This window comes from Amblyomma maculatum, chromosome 1, assembly GCF_055883805.1.
Source record: "Amblyomma maculatum isolate TAMU_Amacu chromosome 1, ASM5588380v1, whole genome shotgun sequence".
Classification (NCBI taxonomy): domain Eukaryota; kingdom Metazoa; phylum Arthropoda; class Arachnida; order Ixodida; family Ixodidae; genus Amblyomma; species Amblyomma maculatum.
The window spans coordinates 346342354-346365611 of record NC_139344.1 but is presented as its reverse complement, the minus strand read 5'-3'; the positions used below and the strand labels follow the sequence as shown (position 1 = coordinate 346365611).

At 44.4% G+C, this 23258-nt stretch overlaps 1 protein-coding gene across 1 annotated transcript in view; it reads left to right on the top strand.

Moving 5' to 3' along the window:
- LOC146207671 (protein eva-1-like) overlaps positions 1–13663 on the top strand; it is a 100374-nt gene extending 86711 nt beyond the window's left edge. Inside the window, exons 4-8 of the mRNA XM_084577164.1 lie at positions 1887–2036; positions 2982–3128; positions 10308–10466; positions 11932–12102; positions 12783–13663. Coding sequence (XP_084433290.1) covers positions 1887–2036; positions 2982–3128; positions 10308–10466; positions 11932–12102; positions 12783–13117 — 962 coding nt within the window. The 3' untranslated portion in view covers positions 13118–13663. The remainder of the gene's footprint in view (positions 1–1886; positions 2037–2981; positions 3129–10307; positions 10467–11931; positions 12103–12782) is intronic.
- The last annotated feature ends 9595 nt before the right edge of the window (positions 13664–23258 follow it).

Here is a 23258-nt window from a genome sequence, read left to right as displayed (position 1 = left end):
AAACTTTTCACACATACAATAGCAAAAAAACAACACATCACACAACCCAACGACCAGCCACTGCCTGCCACGTTACCTGACCACTACCAGCTGCCAGAGGCAGGCTCCTGTTTCTTCGTTCCCAACACCAGCTCCGGCGCTGGGTTTGTTGCTGAAGGAAGCCCTTGACTCTATAGCGTTAAAATGTGAATCCGGCATTGGATTGCTACTGAAAACACCCATTGTTTTCGGCTAGTTCTAAATGTGGGGGATTACAGTAGAAGGAGCAGGAGGAGGGTTACCTAAGAAGCAAGAGGGCATGTCGAGAGCGTAGAAATGCATAATATGAAAGTGTTTTCCATGAGAATCATGCAAAGAGTGGATATTGTGGAAGAATAAGGAAGAATATGACATTAGCGGAAGAATAGGGTGTCTGTCGCGAAACGCGCCGTCCAAAGAGAGATTTAGTGGTGAAGACGCCAAGCCCATGGGAGGAAGGGCTAGAGATGACCGGTAGTCAGCGAGCGTATATATGTAATAAACAAAAAAGTGCTGCAACTGTACATGTAAGCATGTCGCCCTAAAAGGATTCGCCTGAAAATAGCGCAGTAGTCCCTTAATCCGGCGTAATGAATGAATGAATGAATGAATGAATGAATGAATGAATGAACGAATGAATGAATGAATTAATTAATGAATGAATGAATTAATGCTTTATTTTCGTAAATATACAAATTTATGATGGATAAAAGGAGAAAAAGTTGCCAAAGAGCAACTTGACTAGTACTTAAACCATTTTGTGGCGGCAACAGCCTAACAATATGAGAAGCATTTATTGTGTGGAAAATAAAAAAAAGAATTAGAAGAAAGGAAGAGAGAAAAAAAAGGCAGTCTGGGGGTACAAGTATTCACACACCATTAGTGATCAAAAACACTCAATCCAATAAAATGAGAACTGCTTATACGCAAATTACAGATTGGTAACCGTACTGTGAGTTTAACTTAGTTGCATTAAACTGGAACACCCACTGTATTACACCGAACGTTCGCGTGCACCTAGCCCCAGTGGTACCAGACTGGCAGATCACTTCCATTTTAAATTATTGCACGAAAACTCGTGGATTCTTTCCGCGGAACTTGCAATACTTTAGGCTCAGCGGTTCGTGACTACAAACGTTAGAGCATTAGGAATAAAAGTGCTTTGCTCTGTGCTATGAAACCGAAGTTAATCTCCCTTTCGGTGGAATAGGTTGCCAAAATAATCCAGCTCTGGCTGGATACAGCAGCGCAGCATAGAAGGGACCATAGTCCGCAACCTTATTTGTGTTCTTAGGAAATATCACCTAGGCCGTTCGCCCACTCTTTCTAACTTTGCCCAACCGTATTCTGCGTATGAATGGGGCATTATTGTAAATAACGTGCTTTTTTGTTAGTTGTTTTTATGTCTGAAAACAGCTTAGCTCACAACTACCATGTTACTGACATCCCCACTCCTTGCAGCTTTATGAACAGTGCGAGCCCGACAAAACATGACAGAATAGCTCTCGTCAAAAAGATGGTCAGATTAAAGTCTGGCTATGCCACATTTTAATGTTTTCTATATGATCCCTAGCGGCTTCGTTTAATCACTACCAATTAACTTTTATGCCATACATCAAGTACGCTTTCAAATCCTTCATACGTGCAGGCTACCATGGGAGGCCCAAAGCGAAGGCACTTTCCATTGTATTGTTCGAAAGCAGATTGGGCAGCATACAGTGCACCCCTGTAACACTACCCAGACACAAACTTATATTAGCACGGCTAGAAAATAAACGCTGTGTCAACATTATATCCGTAGAGCGTTGTTTTTACTTCTGTCTCAGTTAGTGTACCGGTAACGTTAAGGTTGATGTGCTCTTTTGCAGCGCTGTTCTCTAACCGGATAGCGTGCGAGAACGATGTGCTCAACCTACGCTGTCACAAGAGTCTGCGCATTGTCATCTACTCGGCAAACTTCGGTGCCACCGAGAAGGGTGTGCCCGAGTGTCCGCAGAGGCAGGACGTCAAGCTCTCTGGTACGTCGGGGATGAGTGACTGCAGCTATGTGAGACTTCGCAGAAAGAAGATGGTAGTGAATTACGCGGTTTCGAAAGAATCCCATATTTTCTCTTATTTTCAGTAACGCTCTTGTCTCTACACTGGCCGCTGCTAACTCCAAATGAGCTTAAAAAAGCACAGAGTATGTGCATTCTACGGGTATGTGGCCATCTAGTCAACCGTTGAATAAAGGAAGGGTGTAAATAAGCAGGCTGAGTGGGCTCTTCGACTGCTAACTGCAAATAAATATTTACGTCAAATCTATAATTGCGTAAAACATGTGAAATTTGATGCAAAAACTCTTCATACATCAAACGCACAGACTATAATAAAAAACAAGAGATATACGTTATGAATAAAAAGTAATTTTCATGTCTTAGAAAATAACAGATGGGCGACAAAGGATATCAGCGCAAAATTACTAACCTAAGCTTTCTTCTTTGTCTTTTTTCGTTAGAGTTCTTCAATAAGACGGCCGTTGTAGGCAAAAGTATTTGAACCTCTTAAGTGTCCCGATGAAACCAAATCGCAAGAAGCCGTTGGGCTAGTGGATAAAATGTGTTACACTGATCCGTCCAAAACTCGGTGATTGCAATCTTCTAGACCACTTGCGCATTATGACAAACTGCTAATCGCTGCTCGCGGCGTCAAGCATGTTATACTCAAAGCATGGACATAGGACCAAATAACATTTCAGGCACCACCCAGTACTAAACCGCATATTTCATAAGAAGCGCTTCCATTTACTCAAAAAGACGTCTCATATCATTCTCATGTCATGATTGGCATTTTCTTAACTGATATAATTAAAAGGCTCATATACTGCAAGGTTCAGAGGCACTCAATGTCACCATTGTCAGGCCTGTCATATTCGCGCCTTCTAACCCCGTGCATCTCACCTTTTACTCGGGATGCTTATACAGTATGCCAGGTGAGCTACGCCACTGAGACGGTGCTGACATCGTGCCACGGACGGCGGAAATGCACCGTGAACGCGGACATGGGAACCTTCGGAAACCCAGGCTGCCACAAGGACTCGCGCCTCTTCCTGAAAGTCGTCTACACATGCGGTAAGCACACGCCTGTTCGAGCAGCGTTCACCATCACTTGCGGAAACAAAGGCCGTCCAAACCCATATGCGGAGACAACGCCTGCTCCACCATATGGGGTGTTTTGATAGATTTGCTTACGAGAGCCCTCACAGCGGCGCGACGCGAATGGGAATTACAGTGATGTAAAATTTATCCTGTACAATGCGCCCCAAGCACAGAGATTTCCGGTTTCAGGCTGCAGGCTTATTAAGTAAACCCGGATTGTTGAAATATACACAAAAACATTTCGTTGTGAGAATTTCTCACCCGTTTTCAAAATCCTTCGCTGTCTCTCTGGTATTCGGCTGCTAAATCCAAGGTGGAAGGTTTAATACCTACTGTAGCTACCGTATTTTGATGGAAAGGAAATTAAATTTATATATCTTAAAGTCACAATATTACAGAGTGGCTTCAAAAACACTCGTGAGCGCGAACAACGAGAATCATATTTCATTTTTAAATTTAATACTCTACAACAGGGCTTAAACGAAAACCACGGGGTCCTGTCCTCTCTTCCGATGTCACGAACACAGGAAATGTGCACACCTGGCCAAGTCGTCTGAGGTCATCACCTTTTTTGAATAGCAAAGTGTTGGTGTGTTCTGGTCTTGTCAGAGCCACTTACCTCCTACCGCCCTCCCCCCTTTTCTTTGGCTTGCTTCCGACACCTTTTTTTTTTTTTTTTTTTTTTTTTTTTTTTTTTTTTTTTTTCTAAGCTAACACCTTTCCTTATCCACCTCCATCCCCCCCCCCTTTTTTCTTTTTTTCTTTCTTTTTATTATTTATTCTTTTTTTTTTCCCCTACTCCCACTCTTCGGCCGTCCTGTCCAGGAAGAGTGAAAATAGCCCGCATTCTTTCGCAGCAGAGACTATGCATCCAGGCACCTGTGTCAGCGCAGTTCGACAGGCTTGTCCAGCACCTGCGATGCACCTGCGATGGCACACCTGGACATCATCCTTCCCTACTGTATCTGTCTCTTTCCTCTGTCTCCCACGTTTTGTTTTTTTACCCAGGTGTGGTCTATGTCCATATGCTTAAAAAGCCGCAACACTATCCAAGAAGATTCACTCTTGAGAAAGATCGGTCTCCGATCGAAACGTCGAGTCTAATAAAATGTTTCTTTAAATGAAGCGTACCCTTCGCTCTATTATTTTTTAAGCGGCCAAGTACGTTAAATGTTCTCGCATCCTACCTTCTTCAATGGCCGCCACTAACGCTTCAAGAAACATCCTCTGGAAACTTCCTCTCCACGCGCCAACATGGGCTCTGATTGGCGACTCCCAAACGAAACATCTCTACAACCACTTCGATGCATCAAGCCGGTGCTCTCCAGCCTTCATTTCACAACCCGGTGCTGAAATCAAGGACATAACAAACCTCCTGGACTTCGTGCCTCCAAGTGTAAGTGGACTCATTCTTCATTTGGGCACCAACGACATCTCCCGTACAAGCATCGATGATGCCCTCAACCGCTACGCGGGTGCACTTAAACTCATCCGCGCCACACGGCCTGAAATCGAGGCAGTATATGCCACTTTGGTGCTACCACGGGCTCCTAACCGCCGACGAGGTTCCGGGAATTGGCGTACGGTGAATCAATTTAATCAACGTGCCATGCAGTTCAACAACGGACTCATTGAATTGTGTTCTCAAGGCGAAAACGTGTTCCACCTCCACCATTCCTTGGAGGCCTTTCCCGCTACCAAAGTTCTGGCTGCAGATGGAGTGCACCCAAGTTTTGGAGGTGTTTCGGTGCTCGCCTGGAATATATTCAACCTCCTCCTCAGTGCTCAACGGCACTGCATGGCCCCATGGAAAGACCACCTGCCAACCTCAGATAAGACCCACCAACCCACCATGGAGCACAGCACCCGAATAGCTGCCAGCTGTTTTGAGGTCCCATCCCAAAACAGTGAAGATGCTGGTCCACCCGCAACACCGGATTTCCCAACCATTGAGGAAGCAGAGCATCTGATCAACCAAGGACGGACATCTGGGTTGAAATGCCGCCGTGCCACTCATAACCTACCACCAAGTGGTTCAGGCTACACTACACTCACGAAAACGCCCCTTCGCCAAGCTCTGCTGCCAACTCCAAGATCACATCTCACTGCGCCTCCAGCCGCCGCCAAACCATCCAGAACAACAGGAAATCCCACACCGAATAACCCCACCTGCCCATCATCAAACCGCCCGTCCCTACTACCGACGCCTGCTGTGCAAGGCGGTACATCCCCGATCACCACTCCGACTAGGCCCCGATCCCGGATGGATCCACTCTCAGCTGCAACACTTGGATCCCAGCAAGCTTCATCCACCATGCAGGACATCGGAAATGACGTCAACACGCCCATTCCAAGAGACCCAACGGGACACCAACAGCCTCCTTCCAATGAAAACGACCGTCCAGAGAGCGCCGCTACACCGAAACAAAGTGTTGCAGCACGAGACACCACACTCCGGCACCCAAGCTCTACACCGAACTGCCCGCCCCTACTGCCGACGCCCATGGGGAAGGACGACACGTCGCCGGTTGCCACGCCGAAAACCCCGGGACCACGGATGGCTCCAATGTCGGCACCAATGGAGCCGGCACTTGGATCCCAGCAAGCATCAGTCACCATGCAGTGCTTCGGGGATGAAGCCACCACGCCAAAACAAAGGTATGACCTCAGACGACGCTGTGGCTCAGCCCAACGGCTGAAGCAATGCTGACAGGCCGACCAGGCTCACGCGCCCACCAATTCTCCTTCTGGCGATGACATACACTCTCGAAATTTTTTAAAGTTAAGAAAAATAATAGACAAAAGAATCAGGCACGAGCTCCACGTAAAATCCCTTCGAATATATCTGAAATCGGAAACTGTACCGAGAGGACTTACTGTATCTCTAACCCCATCGATGAATAACCTTTCGGAATCCCATCGACTAGCATGGACCAAAGAACTACTCGGGGCATCTTTTAAACTTTTGAAAATAACAATTGAGCACTTCGAACAAACGTTGGCATCATTAAACTTCGAGGAGAGGCGGGCGCGTCACAACATGTTGCTTTCAACATCACAGGCAACCGAGCTTGAGGTCTTCCAGTCTTGCAAAATTGAGCAAATTTGGACAAAGAAACTTAAAAAGTTCTCCCGGGATAACATAATTGTTGATGCAAACATAGACCCTACAAAAGAAATACAACCAAGGAGCCACATACACCCATCCAACGAGAACCTCAAAACCGTAACCGAACACCTAACCACATTAGACCAAACACCCGAGGAACCACACCTTCCAGAAATTATGATTAACCTCTCAAACTCTCAACTCACCTCCGATGAAAAGTCACTTTTGTCACGCGGCCTAAAATTCTGTCCAAGTAATAGAAAGTATAATGAATTTCAATTATTCAAAGATCTGGATAACTTTTCTCGAAATCTTAGACTACGTGAATACTTTTTCGATAAACCAAACTCTAGTAATCCGCACTTCCCCCGACCTCAGGAACCGTGGACGCCCAAACCTGGTAGGGAAAAATATCTTGACATGTATATAAAAGCAGTACAAGGGGATATTCTTCAGGCCTTTGGGACACGCAGATCTGGCCCACCTAACCTCACAAGGAAAGAACGTAATGCATTAGGCTCACTCGGCAAACGAACTGACATTGTTATTAAACCCGCCGACAAAGGTGGAGGTATAATCATTTTAGACAAAGACGATTACATTCAGGAGGGCAACCGTCAACTCAATAACCCAAAATTCTATAAGAAACTCTCATCGAACCCCACCGCTGAACACCGGAGCATCATAGGAAAAACTCTGACTAAACTAACCGATGAAGGTGAATTACCCATACGTGTAAGTAAGGCACTGACGCCAAAAAATGCCTCAGCGGGGCGCTTCTATATGCTCCCGAAAATACACAAAGAGAATTATCCAGGGCGACCTATTGTTTCCGGTATCGGCACACTCACAGAGCCAATTTCAGATTATATCGATTCCCTAATCAAACACATACCTCCGAAACATCCATCTTACATACGCGACACCAATCATTTCCTGAGAGAATTATCCAATATTACCTTCCCTCATGGCGCTTTTCTAGTCACCCTTGACGTGGTGTCACTTTACACTAACATCCCACATGACGACGGAATCCAGGCCATGATCGGAGCATACGAGAAATATAAAATTTTAGACTCTCCTAGTCCAAGTACCATCGAGACACTAGCCAATCTGGTCCTTAAACTTAACACTTTTGAATTCAACAACTCATACTATCTTCAAACTAGTGGTACAGCTATGGGCACCAAAATGGCTCCAAATTACGCAAACATATTTATGAGCAAAATTGAGTCCGACTTTCTGTCCTCATGTGCAATCAAACCAATTTTTTACAAACGCTTTCTGGATGACATATTCATGATTTGGACCGAAACAGAGGACGAACTCGTAAAGTTTATCGCCTCATTCAACAACATACACCCTAGCATCTCCTTCACACACACCTACTCAACTAGTAAAATCAACTTCTTAGATGTTCTGGTTCGAGTTGAAGGGGGCGCATTAATCACTAGCGTTTACAAAAAACCCACAGACAGACAACAATACCTTCACTTCAAAAGCTGCCATCCACGCCACTGCAAGACTTCAATCCCATACTCGCAAGCTATCAGATTCAAACGTATTTGCTCAAAATCCATAGATTTTCAAGAAAATGCTAATCGCATGCGAGTAACACTAGAGAAACAACACTACCCGCCTTCTATCATCGAAGATGCCATAAAAAAGGCTGAAATAAGTAATCGTCATCCCACCCTTGCGGAATCACAGCCAACACCACCACAACACTGTAATCTCATTCTAACCTTCGCAGACAATATCCCAAATATTAACAAAATCCTTAAAAAACATTTCAATATCATAGAACAAAGTCAACGACTTTCCAAAATATTCTCGACTGCTCCTCAGGTAACATACAGAAGACCAAAGAATTTACAAAACCACGTTGTCCACTCAACTGTCAATAAACCGAGACCTTTGGGTTGCACGTCATGCGGAAAAAGCCGATGTCAAATCTGTAAACACATGCAATCCACAGCACTAGCTAAAAGCACCCACTCAAATTTCAAACATTTTATACGAGAAGATTTAAATTGCGATTCTAGCAATGTTGTTTACATGCTCGAGTGTGGTGACTGTGGTATGCAGTACATTGGCCAAACAGATAATTCCTTCCGATTGAGATTTAATAACCACCGCTCGCACGCTCAAACCCTTCCCAACCTCCCCCTTTCGAAGCACCTTCGCAAGGAGGGACATGAGTTCGATAATCTTAAAGTCACAATATTACAGAGTGGCTTCAAAAACACTCGTGAGCGCGAACAACGAGAATCATATTTCATTTTTAAATTTAATACTCTACAACAGGGCTTAAACGAAAACCACGGGGTCCTGTCCTCTCTTCCGATGTCACGAACACAGGAAATGTGCACACCTGGCCAAGTCGTCTGAGGTCATCACCTTTTTTGAATAGCAAAGTGTTGGTGTGTTCTGGTCTTGTCAGAGCCACTTACCTCCTACCGCCCTCCCCCCTTTTCTTTGGCTTGCTTCCGACACCTTTTTTTTTTTTTTTTTTTTTTTTTTTTTTTTTTTTTTTCTAAGCTAACACCTTTCCTTATCCACCTCCATCCCCCCCCCCTTTTTTCTTTTTTTCTTTCTTTTTATTATTTATTCTTTTTTTTTTCCCCTACTCCCACTCTTCGGCCGTCCTGTCCAGGAAGAGTGAAAATAGCCCGCATTCTTTCGCAGCAGAGACTATGCATCCAGGCACCTGTGTCAGCGCAGTTCGACAGGCTTGTCCAGCACCTGCGATGCACCTGCGATGGCACACCTGGACATCATCCTTCCCTACTGTATCTGTCTCTTTCCTCTGTCTCCCACGTTTTGTTTTTTTACCCAGGTGTGGTCTATGTCCATATGCTTAAAAAGCCGCAACACTATCCAAGAAGATTCACTCTTGAGAAAGATCGGTCTCCGATCGAAACGTCGAGTCTAATAAAATGTTTCTTTAAATGAAGCGTACCCTTCGCTCTATTATTTTTTAAGCGGCCAAGTACGTTAAATGTTCTCGCATCCTATATATATATATATATATATATATATATATATATATATATATATATATATATATATATATATATATATATATATATATATATATATATATATATATATATATATATATATATATATATATATATATATATATATATATATATATATATATATATATATATATATATAGCGGGCTGTGCGATTTCAAAGCGCTTTAAAGAACCGCATATGGTATAAACCAAACCGGGGTCTTCCGCTACGGTGTTCCTCGTAGCTCATGCGTGAAGGAATAAAGAAACTATATCCGCCCGCCTATTTTTGGATGTATAGGTTCAGTAAACCGGCTCTGAAAGAAGCTAAGAGTGCTTTAGACCATTAGGCCAAAAGGAAAAGCTATTTTCTCTGAATGGAAGGTGAGCATTTATTTTATATTCACTAATCTAAAGAAAACAATGTGCAACTAGTGGAAGCCGATTCCACTAACACCGCAAATCGTGTGGTGTACTTCATTAGCTGCACTACAGCATGTTATTTATCACTTACTTTCGAAGTTTTCGTTGTTGTCCGGGTAAACAATTGCCTACTGGTGTATTTTCCTTATTTCAGTCGCTTGTGCATGCGAATTCAGGCATGCTGCAGAGGAGGCCTCCGGATTAGCTTCAATTACCATTGTTAACCAGATAAACCCACGAACGTTTGCTTAGCACTCAAACACAGTAGTAGCTAGCGGACGCTGTAAGCGGCTGTCTTGGATCCAGGTGCCAAAGTGAAAGTCCCGATTACTCTGTTCGTGGAGGCAACGTGCACACAGGTTGTAAAAACTGTACAGTGGGTGAAGTACTCAAGAAGGCCAGTGTGTAGAAAGCAAGCAATTCTAATCGCCTTTTCGCGAGCAATGGTTCATGGTCCTTTAACGGTACATGGTTGGCAGCGATCAGTTGGCGAAAGTTCTCATTTCTCTCTGTTCTTCGAAACAAAATATTCACGTTAGGAATTCGTATATACGAGTATTATAGGCATAATGAAATTGTTTTGCACGTTCTCTGCAGCGCCCAAAACAATCCTGAAAGATTTGGACATTGGTGGCAGAGACTCATCCAAGGATAAGCCGGATGAAGACGAAGAAGGCTACGTGGAAGAGGCTCGCTACGATCCCTCTACGTTCAGTCCTGCGGAAGGACTGTATGCATCAGCCAAGGCTATGCCAGGCAAGCTAAACGCCAAACATGACAATTGTGCTCGTGTTTGTTTGAGGCGGTCAAAGAATAAAGTGCGAAAACTAAAGCACCGCATCCCGACTTTGTCGCCAGCGCATAAGGTTATATGTTATTTATGAAGTAAAGAGACCGCCACGTGGACTCTCGCCCTCTTACAGAAGCTAAGATTATGGGCCCTTGGACAGCACCATCATCAGAAAGGAAAGCAGGGAAGGTGCTCCTTAAGTTTTTAAAGGACTCGAGGTTGAATTCTAGACAAGTGTACGCCGTCTAGCCCCTTTTATTACAAATCTCTGGACATGTGACAAAGTCCTTTCCTTGCCGCTCTTTCTTTCCTTTTACTCCCTTTGCTCCCCTCCCCAGTGTAAGATAGCCTACTGAGCATCGCCTAGTTAACCTTCCTGCCTTTCTATTTCTCCCATTCTCTCTCTCTCTCTCTTACTTTGAAATAGATTTTAGGGAATCCCAAAGTGTGGAGGAATTTATATAAAAAACAATAGTTAGATTTGACGTCAACCTGTAGCAAACCTAAGTAACTTTTTTTCAGATCCTTGTAACTGAAGAAATTAAATGTTGTTTTACAGCTGCGAAGATTGAAGGAGACTGTACGGTTTCGCCCTTTAGATTCGTGGCAGTGGCGAGATGGGTGTCAGTGACATTTACTTCCTAGCTATAAGCATCTCGAATCTATGTATGTATGTACTCCTCGATGTACGCGCAGCTGCTGTCATCACTTGTAGGGGTAGCCACCTCAGCAAGCTGCCGCGAATGGTAGCTTTTTGTGGCTGCTCCTTCCTTGCACACAAGGAAAATAAAATGAATTTGAATTTGAATTTGAAAAGATATGACAGTCTATAGAGTGCAATTACGTTCGTTATACGAATTGCAGTCGACTCATTCTATATTTATCCGTTTGCCGTGTTCCTCCTGAATCATACTTTGCGCTACTGAAAAGCTAGAGAATAAACCCGCAACCTTCCACCTGTATATTAGGATGGGAGCACTAAATTGCGAGAAATCAATCTTGTTAAAATTGCTAAAGCATTGGTTCAGAGTGCACATCAGTAGCAGTTAAACGAAAATGCGCGGAGAGAGAGAGCTGCTGGGAACATATACGTTGCTGAACCTATACTTGTCGACAATTATTGATTTTTGTTTGGTATGAATATAACACCTATTTATTTCCTTATAAATAACGGCCACCAGCTCAGTTTATTGCCAGTACAGCTGTAATCTCAGCTCTAAAACTATTTACTCTCTCTGACATATTGCAGCACGCCACGCCTGAGAGCCAACACACAGTGGCGTTTTCGTAGTGTTCTGATTCCGAATGCTTTAAGCTCCAATTGTGCGACTTATTAGAGCATTCGTGATATTTCTCATACAACCATGATCAATATGAGTGCTATATGAATATTGTATCTTCGCAATCGACCCCGCTTCCTCCGCATTTCAGCCGCACCGATGGATATAAGCCAAACATCGGGACCAAAGAACAGGAAAGGGGCGATGCAGAGCGACAGGACGGCCGAGGAGGACATACACGTCAACTGCACCCTGAACGGAGCCGGTCATCGGGCCATCGGCTTCGTCACCGAGTGGGTGGCAGCGTACAGGTTTATACAAGGTTCGCTCCCTGAACACTTCTTTTCGTTCTACCTCAACTGGTCACATTTCCTCGCAAAAAAAAAATAATAATAATAATAATAAAATAAAACCGGCAGCACTGCCGGTTTTGTGAGAGGATTTCTCGCTCATATATACACGCGCACTCCGCTTTGGAAGGCTCGCTAGCATGCGGCTCTTGAGAGGGCGACTACAGGTGCCAGATTTATCGACATGGAGAAAGGCAAGCTTAGATATCAAATACTTCTTACACTTTGCTCATTTATTCACCTAAAAAGAGGAATGGCACTTCACATATGGCACAAAACAGGTACCAAATGTGAAACATTTAGCACATTTTATAATTTGTATACCTGTCAGGCCCACTAAGTAATTGAGTAAAAAAGTAGGGTTACATTTCAGGAACTCAAAATTAATGAAACGAAGATAGGAATAAAATTATCAAGGATAAGCAAGTTACGGCGTTATTCAACGCTTAAAGAAATAGGCAACTAAAGTGCCACTTCTTAAATTTGTTGAATGATAAAGTAGTAACAAGAGTTTGTTTCTGCTTCGTTTCAGCTATGACTTTCAGTGAACAGTCCTGCTCACATTGAAGTATATCAGAAGAATGAAGGAGTTAGTGATTGCAACAGAACATTCTCTAAAATACCTTCTATTTTTATGTAATTCATTTCGCAGCGAACAAGGAGAAGTTCATCCTCTACCTGACGCTGAGCCTAGGCTGCGGCGTGGTCGCCTTCCTGGTCGTGCTGTCTACACGGCTGTACGTGCTACGACGACGGGACAAGCAGCGGGCCGAGGCCAAGTGCTTCGAACCGTTGAAGTGTTCCCTCAGCGATTTGGACGGTGTGGGCGTGACGGACCGGTTCGGCGTCGCAGGCTCGATGCCGCAGCACGCGCACACCATTGACGTGGTGCGGTACGCCAACAGATCTGGCATTCGACGCCACGACAGCGACACGCATCCGAGAGCACCAATGTCACGTTCTACGAACAACTTTTACTACAGCTAGTGTTGAGTGGTGGTGAACCTAGCGACATCCATTCTGGATATTTATACCACCTGGGACCGCTAGTGTTTCAAAGCGTCGGTCTCTTTCAAGGGCATGTGGATGACCAAAAGTGAGAATGTGAACTGCGGAGCTTACCTACTGCTCGCGTTTTAACTCGCAGCTAGTACGGTTATTCCCATGTCGGCGACGAGTTGTACAGTACTGTGCAGCCACTGTGTGTATTACACTGTAAGCACTGGCTTGGTTCGAATCACCGGACAAGGGATTCAAAAAGTTACGAAAGTATTAATAGTTGGGCAAGCTCTTTTGAACTGTCCATTGCATGTGCTAACGTTTTGGCACGAGCTGCCCGCTAGTCGCCGCACCGTTACCGAAAGCTTCTTACACAGAGGAGAAAAAAAATCAGTGCTTGCTTGATTGGCCATGGCGTTTTTTAAAAACCTGAGTGATCTGAGAAGAAAATGTATCGCGGCTAAATATTTGCTCCGCCAACTGTTATACTTCCAAGTTCGGCGATTGCAGAGAAAGATTTAATAGTGTGTGATTGTTTGGTTTGGTTTGGTTTGGTTTGTGGGGTTTTAACGTCCCAAAGCAACTCAGGCTATGAGAGACGCCGTAGTGGAGGACTCCGGAAATTTCGGGCGAGCTTAATAGTTTAGACGAGAGTGTTGAGGCTTGTGAGTGAAGAATCAGTCGTCATCTATTAAGCAGCATATTGTTCACTGATGATGACTGTAGGCAAATTGAAGTTTTAATAGACATTTGCATTAGGAAAGTGAGAAAGAAAAAAATTGTGCCAAAAAAATGCGGGAATTCAGGATGAACTTCTCCTGTTGTGTCTGCAATTATAGAGGTTTGCAAGGACTTGCTGGTTACGCTAGAAAGAGGGAAGCCGATGGCATGCAGCGCAGTAAGAAAGAGCCAGTATTTACAATATATTGGGGGAGCGCTCGCTACACAAGGTATACGCGTCAAAATCAAGTACTTCGTGTTTTGCACGCGCCACAGATATTTGGCAAGGTAAGACAAAGCAGTCTTTTTCCTCACTTTCAGCACCTGTTTTTACTTTGCACAGTTTAAAAACATCGCACGTCATTCGTTCTGAAAAGACCTGTTGTTCTTCGTAGACGTACTGCCTTCCTTGTGTATCAAGCAAGGCAACCATGTTCATACCATAACAATACTTTTACTGTTTTCACGTACTGCAAGGTGCTGCATAGCAATTGTCATTTACAAGTTTTGAATCGGTAGGAACTTTGACAATTTTGTCTCCATAGCACCAGTAGATTGCGCACTAATCAAGTTATTTTATGCAATCGCCAGTGCTCGGCACTTTTTCTCTTCTCACGATCCTCAAGCAACTGCGAACTTTTGTTCAGCACTTTTGCTCAATGGTATAAGCAGTCTTTGTCCGTGAGCGTATATTGGGTGCACTGTGGCTTTCGACATATTCTCACGATGCGGGCTTGTTTCACTAACTTGTCCTTCAACAACGTCGCTAACGCACATTATACACGCCAGCCAACACTGCAACGTTTTGCACAGGCCAGATGGTGTATTTCTGCACCTACGAGCAATGGTTGTGTCTCTTATCTGTATGCCACGTTTGTTTATTGAGAACACTGGCGTACCGCAGGCCTCCTTTCATACGAGGAGGCCAGACCACTTTACACATAACTGTACGCAGTCCTATGTGTGAGATATCTGCACGGATTGATAAATGCTTTCTTTGAGGGAGTTCTTGTTCAAAGGATGACTCTATTCAATTCATTATATTATCTTAACATGCATGCTATGGAACCGCCACCCATTGCAATTGAGGACAGACCTGTTGCCCAGTTGATCAAGCATATTGAAAGACGCACATTTTCTTAAATCTAGTCCTTAGCCACGCTTACTTTTTTAACATTATTGCAAAATACACCGTAGAAAAGCTTGGTTAAATTATAGTGCCTATAATATACTGGCTAGTGTGCCGAGGGCGCGCGCTGGCGTGTCTGCCGCGGTGATGCCTTCCCGCCGCCACCGCGGGGCGGCGCTACCAATAGCTAAGGTGCTATCGCTCCGCGTTCGCGGCCTCGGCAGCATAGGCGGCATATAGGTCCGGATAGCGTGCTGCGCTTTTCACTGCGAAACCTGTCTTTTGACGGTTTAAGCGCACTTTGTGTCTAAAAACAGTCTTGGTGGAAGACATTCATACCGTCCTAGTACTGTGCGGAGAAAATCATACGCTCAAATAGCGCTCGAGGAAGCGTTTAACAAATACTGTCTGGTCCATGTCTGCTATATATCTGTTTTATTTATTCAGCTGAACCGGATAAGGTCTTAAGCAGAACACATATTGACTTCCTGATATCCAGCGAGAGAAGAAATTTGAGAAAACCACCTAAAGTTGACACGTTGGTTGCAATAGTTTGTTAATCTTTGATTAAACGATCGAGTCCGGGCCGGATTCAATATATTGCTATGAAATATTCCGACGACGATTTTATTTGATCTAGAGCCACTCGATTGCGATCCACGCATCGCGATTGCGGATGTAAGGTATCGTATGCATCTTCCTTCTGAGTGAGCGCTCAGTCAGCCCAGGTGGTTGTCCCGAATTATGGGAACTATATTCTCAATCGCGATCTAACCCGGCACGGATCGACGACGACTGTTATTGTCCGTGTGACACAGGTATCAGAAAATACCCTTAATATTTTACACTGTTCATTAATCCAACTTTGAATTTTATTTACTCTTCGGTCTTTTCTTATGGTCCATGGTATATCGCGATGCCGCAGTCAAGTGCTACGAACGTCAATACGTATACGGGCCTCATGCTTTCGGATAGGTTACGTCGACGTTTCTGCAATTCAGTCATGCTTATTGCTAAGGTGATATATATCAGATTAGTGACGTTTTATAGCGTCACATATATGCTACAGAAAAGAAGGGCGATCTTGCTTTTTCGTAACATATATTGCACGCGCGCATGTTTTCAAAGATCGCATATGCGACAATAAACACAAGCAGTCTGAATCTGACTTCAGTTTTTGTTCTTACTCTTTATTCATTTGTTTTATTAGGAAGTCACTTAATTGTTGCTTCATACATAAATGATTATTATGCGGTGTGCTTTCTTTTGTAACAGAAGGAAAGGCAAGAAACAAAAGTGGTGATTGTATCACTGATTCTTTTTTTTTTTTTTACAAAGTCTACAATATAGTAAAATTTGAGCAAAAAGGCGCAGCAACAATAAACAAGTAAACATATAGAAATGCACCACTAAAGGTTTTGGAGAAAGGCCGCACATATGACACCGCAATAATTTTAAAGTAGTCTTGATACCAATTTTTGGTGGTATTTTTTTTTTTTTCACTTGCTAATGATGCGCTAGATATTCCTGTATAATTCTCCACGTGGTTTCTCGCTTACCACCGCTAAGTAATTTATAATTAATTTTACTTTCTTCACCAGTTTCGGCTTCGCGGTTTCAGCAGCCGAGCGGTTGTTGTACGGTCACAATTGTATAGGGCGCGGGATTTAAAAAAAAAAAAAAAAAAAAAGCTTCAACCGCGGACTCACTTATTAGCTCTTCATTTTGCGCTTTCAATAGAGCCACTTGTTCTGCGCTCCATGCCAGTTTTCTCTTAGCTCTTCTCAGAGCGCGAGAAATGTTGCAGCATTTATTTGGCTAGTTACATGCTTTTTCCTTCTTTCTGCGCATCTTGTGTAAGCCTCCGCTAGTATTTGCATTAAGCGCAGCTAACCCCTTCAGAGTTGACGGTCAAGCGACACTTTTTCTGCAAAATATATTCCCATGAATGATATGTGCTTCCTGAATCAGCTGGTTGCAGGCCACATTCGGAACAAAGACCCTCCAGTGCACTCTACCTGTATAGCTCTATCTTCAGCTTTAGATATTGTTGTATTGTACGCGCTTGTTTTTTTCTTTTCAGAGAATATACACTATTGTGTCCACAGAACTGCGTTCAGGCTTCCAAAAGTTATCACTTTTTCTATGTACAAAGTGACAAAGTTCTTTTTCTTTTTGTTTTTTTAGGCTCGATAACGCGCGTAGGCTACAGATCCAGCAGGTGCTTCGGTTAATTTGGTCCAAGTTGCAGGTATGTAAATTGACTCAAACGGATCCCGAGGCTCAAAGCTGCACGTCTGCTGCTGCGGGCATGAGTTCTCGCTCGGCTCTTCTGCTGCCAGCTCCTTGGAAGCATTGTCAAACATCCTTGACGGTGCGTGCATGGCTGTCGTCTGCACCACTGGCATTATGACACCGCGTTTTTGTCGTTTAGCGGCCGGTTGGTCACAGAGGTTCCTCAACTTTCTTTTCGATGTCTTAGGCAGAAGATGGTTCGGATAATGGTCGAATAGCGTTGGCACGGTTTCGGGCTTAATTTGTGGTCTATCTCTAGCGAGCTCGTTGACGATGCCGTTTACTGTCACTTTGAACGTTCTCTCGATGTAGCTCTCCACAAAATATTTTTCGCAGGCAACACACGTTGAAGTCAACTTGCGGTCTTGTCTTTTAGTCAGCCGCTTCCACTACGCAAGCTGCGCAGGGTCCGATGGCACACCGAACATAGAAACCTAGTCCTGAGCGGTAGCCACTCCGACAGAGCGACACGAAACATGTCTTTTCCCTGCCCTGATGCTTTATTTTTAGCATCATTAGTCGTTGCAAATTTAATTATCTCATATGAATGCAAGAAACAGAACGACTAAAACAAAAGAACAGCGTAGACGCGTCCAAAGCGCTCGAACCCACTGATGGCTCGGCCAGCGCAGCTGCGGCAAATCAAGGGCGCGCCGGCGGCGTCGACGGGTCGACGGCACCTTTACGATGAGCAGCGCCCCTGGCGGCCAAAGTTGGAAGGCATCGCCGGCGCGGACACCTCCTCCCATTGAGAGAGCCCTCCGCACGGCACACTAGCCAGTATATTCTAGGCACTATAGTTAAATAATAATGAGCTAGTTCCTACGCCACAAGTCATAGTATCTGCAGAGACTACGGTATACAGTGCGTTCAGATATGGGATCTTGCTCTGTGTACTGGTGGCTTCTGCTTATGCACTCCGTACGTTATGAAATCGTTGGTTTTAAGACATTACCTTGAATGCCCTTTTCGGCGGGGAACTGGCATTAGCTTCAATGGAAAATTCTGCTCGGATTAGAGGGAGTCAAGACATAGTCTTGATGTTATACACGTAGTGAGTTCGCTTAAAGAAATAGATGGTTAAATGATGGAATCTAGCCTCTGGCCCTTGGGTCACGAGTTAGACAAGGGAGCCAAAAATCATTCCCATAAAGGAAATCAAACGTAAGCGAATTCCTTCAAAAAATAATGAAATGTTTGCTATTACAATATACCATTTTCACTGTGGAATGTGCCCCTTAAGTTAGCGATACCTCAAGCGCTAATCAGCATTATATTTCGTATCTCTTATAATTACACCCCTTAATGCGGCAGAGCTTAAGTAATACCAACCATATCGTATGACAGTGAATAGCAACAGCTCGAAACGAATGGCAGGCAGTTGACTATAATATAGGACGTGCTGCCGATGGCTGTCACAAGCCTTCTGCGTAAAGTGCCAAACTGAAAATACGGAATAACTTACAGCTTGCTTTTCATAGGACACCGGCACCGTAAGGAAGAATAAAATCTGTGTTAGTTATTTATTTTTTTCTGTCTAGACTATTAATCACTCATATTGTTTTCTTTCGTTACCACCGAAATGAGATCATGCGCCAAAAAAGGCACTTAGTGTACTGCACCACATCACATACCTCAAGCACCAACCCCTAGAGATGCGTGGCATCGCCGTGGCCAGGGCAAATGGAATCTTGGTTACTGAGCAAATGTAAGTGTTTGGACCTTACCGTCCACTTGGCGAAGGCAACACACCACTTCGGTCCCAGCGTACTATAGACGGCCGCTCTTGGCTTACCCGACTAAAGTCATTGGAACTATGAAAGTACCGCAATGAGCAGGCGGCGCGCGAAAAACATTGACGCCTTGTTGCTCTAAACGTCCCAACGCGGCGAGCGCGTCAGCTGTTAAGCGAAGGCAACGTTGACAGAGCGCTTGTTGTGTTCACCGCAACCAGCCTATTGTTCGTTCTCGCGCAGAGGTGAGCGGACAAATAGTAGTAAATGATAACAGCTTTAAGCGAGGAGTTATGCAATCATTCAAAGCTTAGCACGATAGCTGCGTATGACTAAGTTTAATTTCAGTCCTTCGACGAGCGCTCGCAAAGGATTTCCCAAAACAAGGAGCAGAAAAGAAAAATTGCACTAGTAGAGCTTCGCGCGCACCGGTCATTCACCAGAGCGTGGAATGATGCGCAACAAGCGAGCGAAGTCGGACAGGCGGCCAGGTGGCCAGGTGACTCTCCGCGATTGTCACTTCCGCCATTTCTCCGCTTTTACCCCCCCCCCCCCCCCCTTCTCCTGCGCTCTTGGAAGCTACGAGGGAAGCTACAAGCAATTTCGGCTCTTCTTGTGGCCAGAACCAAGAAAACATTGACACACAAGGTCTTCCCAACCACCGGATTCCATGAAATTTAAAAACAGTTTCCGCTTCCCTTTAATTCCAGTGCCACTAGCTGCAAGAAAAGAGATGGAATTTTGCGAACATATCATACCCAACATTACACAGTAACAAGGCACGGTATCCTTTGTTAATAATAAGAAGATTGTTGTCTGTATTTTCGCAATTTATATTATCATCCGGAACAGGATTAACTAGAAATGCAACATCGCAAGCACCTCTGAAGACTTCCAGCAAGTCAACATTTTGTAGATCTCGCTACTCACGCCATCCGGGCCAGATTTTCGCCTCTGCACAACGCAAATGGGTTATTTAACTACATCTAAAAAGAAAGGTCCCGAGTTCTCCGCGCTGCTCTTCACCAAGCCAAGGAAGCGCATCGTGCAAGCGATTGAAGTCAATCCGCAAATCTGGCTATACGTGCCTCCGAAGAGATTCGCATATTAGTCATAGAGAGCCTCATGATTTCCCGGAAAGTCCCTGTAAGCATTACTAACGTACTGAATTTTGCGTAAGCTCTACTGCTAGCATTCTTCAAGGTCACGCTATTCCGGAATTTGACCTTGTAATACGCGCCGCCGAGGTGGCGCACTGGTTAAGACTACTCTGCCAGAGTACACGGATTTGAACCCGACCGCCGGCGGCTGCATTTCGATGGATGTGAACTGGAGAGGTGTCCGTGCGCTATGCGATGTCAGTGTTATTGTTGTTGCGACTGTAGAAACAAGGAAAAGAAATTTAACGGGTCTGCTACTGGCTCTATAGCTGAGCCACCTCCGCTGCCTCCTGCGGACAAAAGAGAAAATAGAAGAGAAAGAAAAAGAGAGAGAGAAAGACGCGCGTCCACGGTGTAGGAATACCCCACACCTCCACCAAATATTAATGGAATCGTACACAGCGGTAAACGCTAGTTAACTGTCAGACGCACAAACCACCAGAACGAACCCAGCTAAGCCTGAGCGTCGTCTTCTTACAACACCACACCAGCGCGTCGTCGTCATCTCGATACTATGCACCGTAACAATACTGCACCGTGCGCGCGTCGCAACAGCCGTCACCCACCACCGAAGCAGTGGCGGGTGCAATGGCGGCCTACAACTGATAAAAAATTCGGTGGCAGGCTAGCCCTCGCCGCAAGCCCGTTGACCTACCAGTCCCAGCCTCGTAGGGCCAGGAACAGCCACCCCCATGTCAGTACATGTTAAAGATCCCCAGGTGGTCTAAATTACTTGTAGCCATTCACTACGGCACCACTTTCTCTTTCCGCTTTCACTCCCACCTTCATTCCTCCCCTTAAGGCGCGGTTCAGAGACAGTTACCGCGCCTTTCCCTTCCTATAAATCAATCAATCAATCAATCAGCAACACTACCTAGACTTTATTCTATGTGGTGTTGCTGAACCGCGTCATAAGGTACTTTAAACCAGCATCCCGTTAAAACACTTTAAAGCAACAACACTTTAGATGGTGCATGATTTAACATGCATGACATCACACAGCAAACGGGAGCTTCTGTGTTTCGCCTACTTCTAAACGCGGCCGCCGCGATCGCACCCGGCAACTCCGGTTCGGTAATAGCTTACACTCGTGCATTTCAGCGCCGATCAGCTCTGGCTGCAGTTTGTTTTATAGTCTGCCATGCCCAGGAGTGACAATTCAACCAAGCATCATCCATATAACTCGCATCAATTATCAGTAACGATATTACTGTGTTTACGAGAGTTTGATTGTTTCGAAATGATCTAGAGCACAAAGAAGGCACTTGTTTCTTCCGGCACTCGCACTAAACAGGTGGGTTCACAGATAACGTAAGTACTGGTATTATCCGTGCACATTGATACTATCATTCAGATATGCATGTTAAATTGTCATCCCATGATTAGCAGATTGTTTATGCTTGCGCGCTTTCGCCTTGTTTTCATTACCGTGCTATGGTAACTCTAGGAAAATAGAAAAAATTCCGAGATCACTGTAAAATCCGCAGTGGAGAAAGCGTGACCGTAGCTGCTGCGCGGTACATCACGCGCCCCTGGTCGAACACAACGCGTTCCGTTAAACACATCAAATTACACCGGCGTTCCATAACTGGTTTACAGGAAAGGAAGGGCGCAGTATCTGTCACGCGCAGAATCACGCTGACACATCTCACGGTCATCACAGCAACGTTTAGGCAAGCGCATTTCTCCAATGCAGATTCTGCAGTGCTCTCGGTATTTCGACGCTCATTACACACTTCTGATCATTATCATGCATTTATTTGGCTCATTAAGTCGTAAATACATCCACTTCCGGTTGGGTTATGTCACATCCCTTAGATGTTGACATTAGTTGTGTGGCTATTTCGACGTCTGATTTAACATTTACATTTTTTGGCCAAGTTATATCGTCATATGGACATGATTTTTTTTTCATCCTCACATCATCCTCTATCGATCCCAACCATCACAACCATATATTTGATCCTAACGCTTTTGAGAACGACACAACGGCTGCAGACACATTCTGTACCCAGGATACCGCCGACATAGCCAAGTAAGGCTTTCACATTAAGATGTACAAACACTCACCAGCCTTCCTAGTAGGGAAGGATGGGCATGGTTACTATTCCATCATTGACAAGAATAAACCTTGTGGACCAGCGCAGAAGAAAAGCTTCCTCTTCAAGTGTCTAAGATAATTTTATTAATTCTAAATGGTCTACAGCCCAACGAAGACATTTGTCTCTTCTGGCACTCGGACTAGAAAAATGGCTTCAAAGACAACGTAAGCATTGGTATTATGCATCCAGTGAGATACTATCATTCAAGTATGCATGTTGCATTGTCGTAATATGGTTAGTGCATTTTTGTTTGCACGGTTTTGCCTTGGCATTACTGTGATATTGTAGTTCTAGGCAAAGGAAAGATGTACAAACACTCGTCAGCCTTCCTAGTAGGGAAGGATAGGCATGGTCACTATTCCACCATCGACAAGAATTAACCTTGTGGACCAGCCTAACAAAAAAAATTACGAGGGACTTTAGCGACCAAAGTAGTGAAAGGCGAAAGCCTGAGTGCCGCATTCTGCTACGCAACTGACATTTATTAGCAAGTATGTGTTTAATTAGGCGTTAAGCAGGTAATTAATTATTAATTGTTCAATAAGCTATTTAATTTTTATGCACTCGATAATTAGTGAGTGTATACTTATTAGTCATTAATTATCTAATTGATAAATTTTATACTTCACAGTTAATTAGTAATTTTATATTTATTTGTCATTAATTAGTAATTTATCATTGATCGGAATATAGCCATATAAGGCACGCATTCGCGCATACTCTGGTTGTGCTCTGTGATTGGGCGAGACCTCTATGACGTCATCCCGCCTCGGCCAATCAAAGCCAATCAAGGGAAAGGCGCGGTAACTGTCTCACTTGTTTTCTGTGGACACCGCAACCGCGCCGTAAGGAAGGGAGGAAGGTGGGAGTGAAAGTGGAAAGAGAAAAAGAGGAGCCGTAGTGGAGGGCTACGGAGTAATTTCGACCACCTGGGGATCTTTAACGTGCACTGACATCGCACAGCACACGGGCGCCTTGCTTTTCGCCTCC